Source organism: Octopus bimaculoides, chromosome 23 (assembly GCF_046866305.1).
Source record: "Octopus bimaculoides isolate indiv1 chromosome 23, ASM4686630v1, whole genome shotgun sequence".
NCBI lineage: Eukaryota > Metazoa > Mollusca > Cephalopoda > Octopoda > Octopodidae > Octopus > Octopus bimaculoides.
The window spans coordinates 401,246-414,422 of record NC_142950.1 but is presented as its reverse complement, the minus strand read 5'-3'; the positions used below and the strand labels follow the sequence as shown (position 1 = coordinate 414,422).

General features: G+C 40.0%; 1 protein-coding gene across 39 annotated transcripts in view; it reads left to right on the top strand.

Moving 5' to 3' along the window:
* Positions 1–13,177, top strand: part of LOC106878922 (uncharacterized) — a 483,138-nt gene that overhangs the window by 344,961 nt on the left and 125,000 nt on the right. For 28 of the 39 annotated variants that reach the window (XM_089340209.1, XM_089340202.1, XM_089340198.1 and 25 more), the window contains exon 2: positions 2,843–2,875. The exons of the other annotated variants lie outside the window; for them this stretch is intronic. In XM_089340209.1, the coding sequence (XP_089196335.1) occupies positions 2,843–2,875 (33 nt within the window). The remainder of the gene's footprint in view (positions 1–2,842; positions 2,876–13,177) is intronic. 39 annotated transcript variants of the gene reach the window in all.

Sequence of the window (13,177 nt, the reverse complement as noted above, 5' to 3'; positions counted from 1 at the left end):
CTTCCCCTCCAATTGGAAAATGAATGGCCCCCGTTTGAATGTTCAGCTTTCCTTCACTGCTGTCCACATTCAACATCACTAACTTCCCACCTGAGTAGATTGGTCTTTTACCTTGAAATCGAAACCTTTCAAAACAACACTGCCATCATGCTGTCTGATCTAGGCTGACTACAAGACATGCATACTTTGTAGTCACTTAAAGATGTCAAGCTATATTCTTACTACAGTGGGAATGGCTTAAATGTCATCCCTGCTGGATTCCTGCTGAAGTGGTGATGAACAACACAGAGGAAAAGAAGATAAAATACTAAAATTAGACAACTTATCGCATTGCAGGTTTGCAGTCAAGTGTGTTTGTGACTCGTTATTAATAGTGTCCCTCATGGCTGTTGTTTACTTTTGTTTTTAATTGAACAAAATTAAACGAGTTTGTGATGAAACAAGTGTGTGATGAATTCAGCATTTCATCTTGTAAATGAGCAAGTCCTAGACTTCTTGCAGTTGAGGAAATTCTTGATGGTATTTATTCTTTGGATGAAGAATTTACAATTACACTGGCAATGAGAGTGATTCAAGCAATCAAGCTGGTGAAAGTAACGAAGAAAATAGCAACTTAGGTGAACAAATATGGCAGTGTTGAGATAGAGGCCCATTTTTTTCTATTCTCCTGAATTTTTTGTGATTCGGTCCATTAGTTTGCCAGCAATCATTACTATTGAGCTGGATATGCAACTATTCATATATTTTTTTTTTTTTTGCTCGGAAGTTCAAATGGAGGGTAAAGTTAGGTACAGGAGCCCAGGTCTGACAGGGTTAAGATGAGTATATGTGTGCCTTCTGGAAATTTGGGTTTTACTGATGGTTATCACATCTGTATCTTATTTCGTTATTGCCCACAAGGGGCTAAACATAGAGGGGACAAACAAGGACAGACAACGGGATTAAGTCGATTACAAAGTCGACCTCGGCGGAATTTGAACTCAGAACATAACGGCAGACGAAACATCACTAAGCATTTCACCCGGCATGCTAACGTTTCTGCCAGCTCACATCTCTATCTAGTGATCTGAGGTTACTGAGCAAGTGACTTTGCTCTCATGCCACATACATTTATAAATCCTCCTCTGAGTGTGCCATGTTGGATGGAAAAAGGAAACTAAGTGAAGTGTCTTATTTTGGACATGAGGAAGGATGAGCAATTTGGTATTTTCAGAGAGGTAGAATTCTTTGATATGCACTTCCAAAAGTCTTTTGTCCTCTCTGTTAGAGAAAATTCTTGTGTGTCATAGAAATTTTGCCCTTAGGGATATATAGATATCTAACAACATCATTATCAGAAACTTTGGTTTTAAAAACATCTCTCTAAAGATGAAACTCGGGAGAGAAGCTCTTTAAAACTTAATTTTTGTTTGTATTTGTGGGGGATGCTACACTATGTACCTCACCAACTCCCTGTTTCTACTTAAAACATTCAAGTTGATGAAGACTGGTTCTTGTGTGCTTGTTGTTTTTGTTTGGTGTTTCTCTGTGGATGTTGATTTTTGAGTTTTCCTGTTGTTGCTAGAACCAAACATGTAACCCTACAGATGTAGAATTACTCCCACATGACAATATTTCTGTATCTCAAAGTACTGGGCCTTCATGCTTTGTTTAGGAAGGCAAAACAGCATGACTATATCTCAGTTCTCCATATCCCCTAAAATATATGGCCTTCATACCTTACCTAAAAATGAACCAATATATATATATATATATATATATATATATATATATATATATATATATATGGGAGCATATATACAGTTGTTTCACATGCTAAACATGGCAGCCACATTTCAAAATCACACCTTACTGTCTTTAAAAAGGAACACTTTGGATACTATAGTCCTAGACACATTATGCATGAAATTAAACTGAGGTTACTCTGACTGGAATGCTTTCACTGATAGTCTGATGGGTCATAAGAGCAACAATCAATACACAGGGTTTTGCCTCAAAGTATGGGGTACCAGACAAAGTATTGGGTACCAGATGGTGTGGCTGATATTTCTAAGAAGATACTATTGGATGCAATGGTATATATAGCCATAAGGTACCATGAGGGTGGATTATGCTCTACAACTCTAAGCAGTTACAGTGCTGTGAAAATGAGTGAATTGTGGGCACAAAGATCAGAGACCAATCTTCTATGAAATAAACTATCTAGACCTCCATCCTATCAAGAGGAAATCTCTTTTGCTTACCATTATGGGAAGTGAAGAATCAGAATATAACTAGTTTATACATAAATGTATGGAGAGTAAAGTGGTGGTGACTGGTGGCAGTGGTGGTGGTGATTATGAGTGGGGGGAAGAGGAAAGTATGGATGACTATAATTGCTGCAGAATGAACAAGATCTGTATAAAGTGGGAGACAATGTCTAAAGTAAATCATGGAAGGCTTGAAAAAATATGAAGATTAAGTCTGGAGATATATTGTCCCCTTCAGATGATATGCAATACAGCATTGAGAGGAAGAGATGATATGGTGTATTGTAGACTTATCCAACCCCCTTGTTAGTCTATATATATATATGGCACAATATTCAGAATGCATGTGATATATCACTATATATATGCTACAGTATAGAGAAGAGGGACGACAGAGTGCATTGTAAACCTAACCATCCCATGTTAATAAAAAAGAATGAATGATACAATTGAAGAGATGATGATGATGATATTACTAGTGTCTGTGTATACTTTTTTAGTGAAAAATTGCAAATCTTAAGAGTGTTGTTCATATATGTCTTCCACCAGATATTATATTTTCGTTTTCCCTTCCTTTCTTTCACGTTTTTCAGTTAAGTACCTTAACAACCAGAGGTCAATTTGAGGTATGAACTAAACATTTATATTATCATTGTTGTTGTCACTGTTGTTGTTGTTGTTGTTGTTGTATAGGAATTGGTACTGATTGTTGGGATGGTACTGATGGGGATTTTTGTCATCATTGGTGTGGTAGTAAGGAAATAACGGTTGTTGTTGCTGTTGCAGTAGCAGCAATGGTGCCAGTGATGACGTCAGCAGGGAATTTTATTGCTATTTGTTTACTATTGTTGTTGTAGCTGTAGCAGTTGTTGTTCTTGTGATGGTCAAAGTAGTTGGTACTAGTGCTGTTGTCCATATTGTTGTGGTACTGGTGCTAGTTGCTGCGGTGGTGGTAGTTATGGTTGTGATCGTGGTAGCAGTTGATATAACGGCAATGGTGGTATCCGTGCTTATTATTTGTTGATGTGCTTCTGATGGCAGTTGTTGTTGTTACTTGAGCAATCAAAGACAAAAGAAAGCTACAGAGTAACCAAATTTTCATGTTTACATATTCTTCAAGATTTTTGTCTTTTAATATTAACTATATATATCTGTAAATCCACCTCTCAAAATAATCCAGTGTGGAATTGGAGTGGAGCCTATAAAGAGCCAAGCAGTTTGAGGCTAAAAAAAAAATGTACATCACCTAATGGTTGTTGTAAACATTCAATTCACAATAATGTTGTTAATGTTGCAAATCAGGAAGAGAACTTTTTGTCAGCCAGGCAGACTGTAGCATGCATAGTAATGTCCCTTGTCAGTGGAAAAGTCAAAATGTAAAGAGTGAATTTGTAAACATGCATCTATGAGATTAGGTTACCATAAATTATATATCCTTTGCATGTACTTACATGTTTCATTACCTGTGTGTGTGTGTGTGTGTGTGTGTGCACATGCGCACACATGTATATTTATAATTTTTCCAATGTATTTGTATATATATATATCATCATCATCCTCATCATTTTATGTCCGTCCAATCGTGGGTAGGACGTATCTACTCACCAAGACAGATCCAGACCTCATCTCACATTACATTTTCATTTGGTCTCTATGGCTGGATATTTTACCTAACATCAACTATTTCACAATGTGTACTGGCATTTCTTTTTGATATTTCCCTTCCTCCTAACCTTATGGTGCCCTTCAATGTCCCTTTCTCACTGCTCTCATTCACTGTGCTTCTGGCATATCCCAACAATTTCTCCCCCCACACCCCTCTTTCTTTCAATGGCTTTCAAGATTTCTTGCCTCCATAATCTATTTGTCCTTTCCTGTTCCCTTTCCCTTCTATCCTTACTCAACATTTATATTAGGTAGCACTAGATCTCACCACACACACACACACACACACACACACAGAATTGACCCATCACCTTTCAACTTCATTCCCATCATTTTCAAAACAACCCTTATCAGTAATCCCTTCCCTCTCCCCTGTTCCCTACTATACTCCCCCTATACACTTAATGACAACTCTACTACTCTCCCATCCTATTGCAACAGCCCTCATCTATCCACCTAAAATTATCCCCAATGCACTCTTCCGATCTTCTTCAGTTATAGGGATCACTTTAGGCCCTCCACTTTGCAAGTTACAAACCAATGTTCACTGGTCCCGATGCATACAAACCCATACAAGCCATGTGCCAAACATTGGAATATGATATTATTCACCAACTCCTCAAATCTTGTCAAACCAATCAGCCCATATCAAGCCTGGAAACTAGACATTAGATGATGATGATGATGTGCAGGAGTGTGTGTGTGTAAATATATTGGGTCATCCCATAAATAATGTGGTTTTATCAACTGCATGAACTAAAAGTCAGAGAGGGACAGGATAAACTACCTGCATCAACTTGCTCTAAAAGCAAATAGCAATTTTACCTTGTCCTTATACTTAGTGCATTTTCTCTCTTTGTTTCTTTCTGTGTCCCTTTCTGTGGAAGAGCATAGGCTCAAAACGTTAAAGACCCTTTCACTTCCCAAGCGTTAAACTAATACATCTGTTTGTTGTCTACACCACCTATATATATATATATATATATATATATATATATGCCCAGGAGTGGCTGTGTGGTAAGTAGCTTGCTTACCAACCACATGATTCTGGGTTCAGTCCCACTGTGTGGCACGTTGGGCAAGTGTCTTCTACTATAGCCTGAGGCCGACTAAAGCCTTGTGAGTGGATTTGGTAGACGGAAACTGAAAGAAGCCCATTGTATGTGTGTGTGTTTCTCCCCCCCAACATTGCTTGAGAACCGGTGCTGGCGTGTTTGCGTCCCCGTAACTTAGCGGTTCGGCAAAAAAGACCAATAGAATAAGTCCTGATGTCGATTTGCTCGACTAAAGGCAGTGCTCCAGCATGGCCGCAGTCAGATGACTGAAACACGTAAAAGAATAAAAGAATATATACATATTAATTGTAGTCCAGCTCCGTCTGATTGCTATGTAAATGATCGCTAACAAAACGGGTCTCTGCCACTTGTCAACTTTTTCCAAATCTGCAGGCTTTACTTATTTCTCCTGGCTCTGATAGTTGTCACCCCTTCCTAACACAGGTTACTCTCTGTTACCTCCCCTTTCTCCTTCATTATTATTATTATTATTCTTATTAAAGTTACCATGCTTCTTCCTCCCACCCGCATTTACTCATAATATGTTCATCCTGCAAAGCCATTTAGCATTTCATCTCCGATGAAGGATTCTACCATAAAACATTAGATCTCTCTTCTTTCTCATTGTGAATTCTTTGTGTTTCTCTGTTTGGATTATTTGTATTAATATTTTCCAATGCTGAACATCGCTCGTTACTTTACATTCTGCTGTTTTTACATTTTACTATGACTTTCATTGACATACTTTGCCCCCCCCCCCACAAACACACACACTCACCTCTCTCTCCCTCACTCTCTCTCTCCCTCTCTCTCTCTCTCTCTCTCTCTTTCTCCCTCTCTCTCTCTGTTGGGTCTTCTCAGTCACAGCATATCTCCAGAGGTCTTGGTCTTTTGTCATTGCCTCTGTGAGGCCCAACGTTCAAAGGTCATGCTTCACCACCTCATCCCATATCTTCCTGGGTCTCCTCCTACCCCGGATTCCTTCCACTGTTTGGGAGTGGCACCTCTTCACACTGCTTTCCTCATCCATCCGTAGTACATGACCATACCAATGCACGTCACATCTGATGCTTCTTATGTCCAACATTTCTCTTGGGGCGCTCACACTCTGTCATGTGTGCACATTGACATTATACATCCAGCGGATCATGCTAGCTTCATTTCTTTCAAGCCTACGCATGTCTTCAGTAGTTACAGCTCATATTTCACTACTGTGAAGTATGGCAGTTCGCACACATGCATCAAACAATCTACCTTTCACTCTGAGAGAGAGGCCTTTGTTACCAGTGGGGGTAGGAGCTTTCTGAACTTTGCCCAGGCTATTCTTATTCTAGCGGTAACATTCTCTGAGCATCCCCCCCCCCCACTACAGACTTGGTCACCTAGGTCGCGGAAGCTATCAACTACTTCTAGTTTCTTCCCCTGGCATGTGATGGAATCGGTTTTCTGAGCATCTGTGGTGTTTATTGCCGCAGTGTATCTGTCACACATGAAAGCTATCGTCCGAGTTAATCTTCCTTTGATGTTGTTGCACCTCTTATGTGCCCATAGCTTACACTGAGTACATCCTATGGAGTTTCTACCCACACCTTTTCTACAGATCAAGCAGGGCCACCTACCTGAAGGGGTGTGTGATGTGTTTGCCTTCCTACTTACTAGAATTGTGGTCTTTGCAACATTGGCTCTAAGGCCCTTCGATTCTAAACCTTGCTTCCACACCTGAAATTTCTTCTCTACTTCTGGTAGGGAAAACTGCTATGAGGGCCAGGTCATCAGCATAGAGGAGCTCCCAGGGGAGCTCCTCTATGCTGATGACCTGGCCCTCATGACCACACACACACACACACACTTAACAAATATAGATCGTGCCTGTCATATTTCCAGCAGGGGTCTTTCATTTAACATCTTTTTGTTTTGTGGAAGTGGTCTGTAGGTGTATACAAACTGTTATGATGTGAGCATATCATCTTGTTTTGTATTCTTTGTAATTTGTTGTAGAGCGTCCAAGATGCATCTAATATACACCATTTATATATCACCAGCATCATCATTTAACGTTTTTTTTCTTCTATGCTGGCTTGGGTTGGACTGTTTGACACCCTCCAGTGAACTGCAGGACTGCATTGAGCTGGAGCTCAATGCAGTCGTCTGTTTTGGCATGGTCTCTGCAGCTGGATGCCCTTTCTAATGCCAACCACATTACGGTGTGTACGGAGTATTTTTTTTATATGCCACCAGCGCTAGTGAGGTCATCACATAACTTTAAAGGCTGGAAAAGAACAAGAAAATGAAAAATCCCGTTTTGAATTAATGGGTGAGTGAGGGGAGTATTTGCAAGAGGAGAGAAGCAGGTGTATGCCAGGTGTTAGGTGGTTAAAGTAAGGCATAGGGACAAGCACAGGTGTTTTGCAATAGAGAAGATATGTGGATCCAATGCTTTATATATCAGGGTGGATGTAGCTGGGAAGAAGGTAAGCAAAAGAGCAAAGCATCAATGATGAAGAGAAGATGTGGACAGTGGATCAGGAGTGGGTTGAGATGTTATAAGAGCGTGAAGAGAGACTAACAGAAGGTTAGGGCTGGGGATAGAAGTGAGAGCAGGAGTGGAGGAGTACACGTGTCTGTGTGTGTTTGTGTGTGAGAGAGAGTTCATATTTCCCCTCATCTTCCCATGTGTTTGCTCACTGGTTGCAAACAATGGCTTTCCTGACAGTGTCATTTACTTGTAATCCACCACAAGAGCATGTTTAGGTTTCTTGTCATGTCTTGGCATGTTGCACAATCTAGGTAAACAAAAGAATCATTTATACAGTTTCATTTGTTTCCAGTTCTTTGCATAAAAGGTGTCCAGTTGATATTTGTTTGTTGTTCGACTGAAAGATTATTATTTTCCTTGGAAACAAGTGAGGATTGGTGACAAGAAGGCCATGCAGCTAGACATAACTCCACTCCAACGCATCATTCTCATCTGCCCCATGCAAGCAAACTTGGGAAATTAGATGCTAAAACGATGTTGATGATGATGATGATGGGATATATAGACACACACAAACACTGATATACCTTCACACACACACACACACACACACACACACACACATTATTTCTGTCATATATTTGGTATCTTTTTGATTTTGCATGTCTGTTTTCCTGTCCTTTTCTTCCTTTGCCAATTATTGTGTATATTTTTTTTTATCATCCACATCACCATCATCATCATAACCTACACCATCATCATCATCATCATCGCCAACATCATCATTTTTAATCTATTTTTATCTATATATTTAGTAATTTATTTATTGCTAAACTTGAGTGATTCTTTTCTGAAAGATTTCTGCTAAGCTTCCATTAATTCAATCTAATTCTCCCTTTATTCTTCTTTCTGTAATTTATGTATGGAGTGTGTGGGGGTGGAAAGGTGGTTGTTGTTGTTGTTGTTTGTGGTGATTATTGTTATTGGTGGTGGGGGTTTTTTTTATTTAGTTGTTTTCTTTCCTTGCTGCTGTTCAACTTGTCCTTATTACTGGCTGCTGCTGCTGCGTCGTCGTCGTCGTCGTCGTCGTCGTCGTCGTCGTCGTCGTCGTCGTCGTCGTCGTCGTCGTCGTCGTCGTCGTCGTCGTCGTCGTCGTCGTCGTCGTCGTCGTCGTCGTCGTCGTCGTCGTCGTCGTCGTCGTCGTCGTCGTCGTCGTCGTCGTCGTCGTCGTCGTCGTCGTCGTCGTCGTCGTCGTCGTCGTCGTCGTCGTCGTCGTCGTCGTCGTCGTCGTCGTCGTCGTCGTCGTCGGCGGCGGCGGCGGCGGCGGCGGCGGTGGCAGCGGTGGTGGTGATGGTGGTGGCGGCGGTGGTGGTGGTGGTGGTGGTGGTACTGCTTCTGCTGCTGCTGCTGCTGCTGCTGGCAGTGCTGTTGTTGTTTCTGTTGCTATCGTTGCTTACTTTATCATTTTATGGCTGATGTTCATTTTGTCGTTATTGTTGTCCTTTTTCCTCTGATGTCACCATCATCATGCAAATGGCATCACTCAGCAAGTAGGCAGGAACTATTCAATGCTGCATAATGACTGCAAACAAAGGGTGCATAACAATGTGCATCGAGGGGAGGGGGGAGGTATCTTTGGCAGATGAACGTGGAACCTGAACTCAAAGGTGCACCAGATGCACTAGAGTAGCTGACTGCAAGAACAGTGAAGCAATGGGAAAAATCATGGATTGATTGCTTGGATGGCTCAGAGGGAAGGAAGTGGTAGATAAGTGTTCTGTTGCCTGGGTGACATAATTGTTTGTTGGAGGTGGAGCTATTATTGTTAGCTGTGCTTAGGGTGTGAACGGTGTGGAAGAGGTTTAAAGAACCACCAGTTCTACTGGCAATAAAAAGTTTATACATGCACACACACACACACACAAGCACTTACACATATATAAATACGTGTACATATATATAAAGAAGTCTACTGTGTGATGTATTCCTGTACCTGAAGAGTGATGTTATATGGCAATGAAACATGGGACAGCATGTCTATGATCACAACGTTCCAGCTTTGACTATTTTTTCATACACACACACACAGGGCTGCATTGTCCAATGTATCCTTCACTTTTTAAGATGGTAGTGGTAGAATGTGCTTGGGGGAGATTCAGCTTCTATTTCTAGCAAACTGAGTTACTGTATGGGGGCTCCTTTATTGTGTCAAACTATTCATAGACTATGCAAGATGTTTGATCCAGTATGGTAGTGAAACATTGACAGCAAATGCAGAGAACTTACATGTGGTTGTGTGTAAGATTTTCAGGGAGAATGAATGAAGGAGACTTTATTTGCTGTGTTCAGTCTGTTATGTGAATCATACTGTTTTGTGTTCCCTGTAGTTCATGGCATTTTACTGTGGATAGATTGGGAGTATAAACAAAACTGGCATAACCTACACACTCACTTTGTGGGTTCCCTATGAGTATTTGTACATTGTATTATTTTTCCTACTTGAACAATAAATGTTGTAGAGAAATTGTTCTTCATTCCTGATACGTTTATCTTTGGTGTGTTTCTGATATGTTTATGCTGTTCTTGAGCATGATATTTGGTTATGATTTGATAAATACTTGTTTTAGCTTATTTGTTTGGAGCACCATTCCTGATTGTTTGATGTAGGTTTGAATAATTGTGTGGATGTATCTGAGAAATGAATACTATTATAGCTGAGGGATAATTGTGTTGTAGTGCGTGATGGTGTTGAGATGTTGGTGTAGAGATGTTGGTAACATTATTGTAGCTGTTGCTATTGAGGTGCTCATGTTAGTTCTGTAGAATTAAGGTTGAGATGATTTTGTTATTATTGTTGTGTTGTTTTTATTGTTATAGTCTGTTATGGTCACAGTACTGAAGATATTATTGTGGCTGTTAGATAAGAGATAGTGGTGTTAGTGTTGCAGAATTGATTGAGTATCAAATAAATTATGTAAGAGTATTTAATTTTGCTTCTCTAAATTTTTGCATTGTCTTTTACCAACACCATGCTATGGATTAATAAAATACTCCCAATTTACTAGGGTAAATTCAATCAATCTACTGTTCCCCAAATAAGGCCTTCCATCAAACAAATTCCCTTGTAAAAGCCCAAAGCTTCAATAAAAGACATTTGTCCAAGCTGTTATGCAGAGGGACTGAATCCATCTGGTTGAGTAGTAGATTTCATAAACACATACCCATGTCATATGATAAACTATATCCAATCAGAATGTGCAGTATAGACCTTCACTAGGTGGAATCATACTATATACATGGAACGCCAGATCTGTGGATCACATCTAGTGGTTGCTCTGACTTATGAATTACTATATAGTCAATGCATTGACTATGAAGCTTGCTCTGCTAGAAACAGCTGTCAAATCTGCCTCAGCTCACACCTTACTATTGAAAAAAAAAAAAAAAAAAGAAAAGTACTATATCTGGAAAGAAAAGATGAGATGGTCACAGGTGGACTATTTAATCAGGGTTGAGCTGGTGCTTAACAACATAAACTGACCAATAGGAGGATCTTGCCATTGTTTCTGAACCTGTTAGAAGTAACAACAAAATTTCACTCAAACTGAATAATGTGGTCCTGGATTCCTGCATATAGGAAAAGGACAGGATAGTCATAGTTGGAATACCTTTGGCCATACGTCGGCTTAATAAAGGCTGACCTTGGGCTATACAGCAACATAAATTTGCTAGTGTTGACTTACACTACACAATACAACAACAACAACAACAGTAGTAACTATAGTTTCCTCACCACCAACACCACCACCAGCATTATCAGCACAGCTATCAAACCACACTAGCAATCAGAAACAACAAAATTACCACCAAGCAATGTATAAAACGGAAAGTGCAAGACATCCCTCAAGTCATTAGTTGAACATGAAATCTCTCTCTCTCTCTCTCTCTCATCTATTCTGTATAATGGGAATCTAAAGTTGCACAAAAACAGCAGAACAGAACAAGCAGTGGTTGTTGCAGCAGTGTGCAGATGCTAAATTTTTCCAGGCGAAATACAAAACTGTTTGAAGAATTCTGCTCATTTTGTTTGTCGATGAGCTTGAAGATTTTAAGCTGGAGGTTAATCTCTGGAGAGGTGATTATTGATTTTGTAGTGGTGGTCGTGGTAGTAATAATGGTGTTGTAATTATTATGGAGACGGAGGAGGAAGTGGTGGTGGTAGGGAAACAGCTGTTCTGGCAGCAAAAGAGATGGTGGAGGATGAGGTTGTGGTAGGGGTGAAGGAACTGTAGCTCTTGTGTGGTGCAGCAATAGTGATGGTTGCGACTGTGCTGTTATTGCAGTGGTAATGACACTAACGATAATTCTGTTGTTGGTGGTGGCGGTGGTGGCGGCGGTGGCGGTGGCGGTGGTGGCGGCGGTGGTGAAACTATTGAGATGATTGTGGTATAAGCGACAGTAATGTTGCTGCTCGTCTATGTAGTAATGGTATTGTTGGAGTAAAAGTAGTAGTTTTTTTCAGTTTTGATATTTGAATGTTTCTTTGTTTGTTCTGGTCGAGTAAGTGACTCTGATATTGGTAGTGCTGCTGCTTTAGCAGTGATGAGGGTTAGGGTTAGGGTATGTATATATGGGGGTATTTATATGGAAGGAAGGTTGATTATATGTATATGCAGTAGTAGTAAGTGTAGTGATGATGAAAGACACAGTGATGTGGTTGATGATGATGATAGCTTTTGTGATAATGCTGGTTACGATGATGCATATGGAATGATAGTATGGTGGTGGTGGTGGTGAGGAGGAGGAGGAAGGTGGTGGCAATGGTAACGTGTTATGCAAAGAGCAAAAGTGAAGATGTTTGTTGATGAAGAAATGCTTCAGTTGCAGTGATGTGTGACATTGACCTTTTAATGAAGAACTGTGACAAATATCACATGTTTCAATTCCAACTCTAGCTTCACTAACACTTCACTAACTTTGGTGTCATCTCTACACATGCATGCACTCAGTCATCGCATCACATAAGCAAACAGATATTCTCACACACCGCATCACACAAGTTCATATACACGACATATAGAAACACATAACCCACACATCATCACACACATGCATGCTAACATACACATAATGCATATCCAAATACATAGAATTCATGCATACGCACTCACTCACTTATTCACCCACTTATACAATCACAAATTGTACTCTATCCGTTATATGTATACACATACACACACAACACAAATATCTGAAAAACAGACGCTACCACTTTTCACTTAACATAGCCAGATTACCTTACAACACACCATATTTAAAATAACCAGACTACCACAGCATAAAACCATACAATGGCACTAGAATTCAGCACTACTTCCTCAAGTCTAAATGCAATGTGTGATGATGATAATGTACTGAAGTGAAACATGTCAATAAATGTAGAGGACTACATGAGCTATGTGATACATGGTAGTGAACCACAGAGAGAGACCACAACTGACTATACATGTGTGTAAGATGTGTGATGGTGATGGTGATGGTGATGGTAGTGGAAGGTGAACAGGGAATATTGTGGACTGTATGTGGCTTGTGTAAGCTGTGTGATTCTGTATGTAGCAGACTATAAGAAGTATATATAAAATGTAGGATATTGTTTGGTAGTAAATGTTGTAGACTGTGAAATATGTGCAAGTAGTGTGATACTGTTTGACAGTGAATGTAGAAGTAGATAT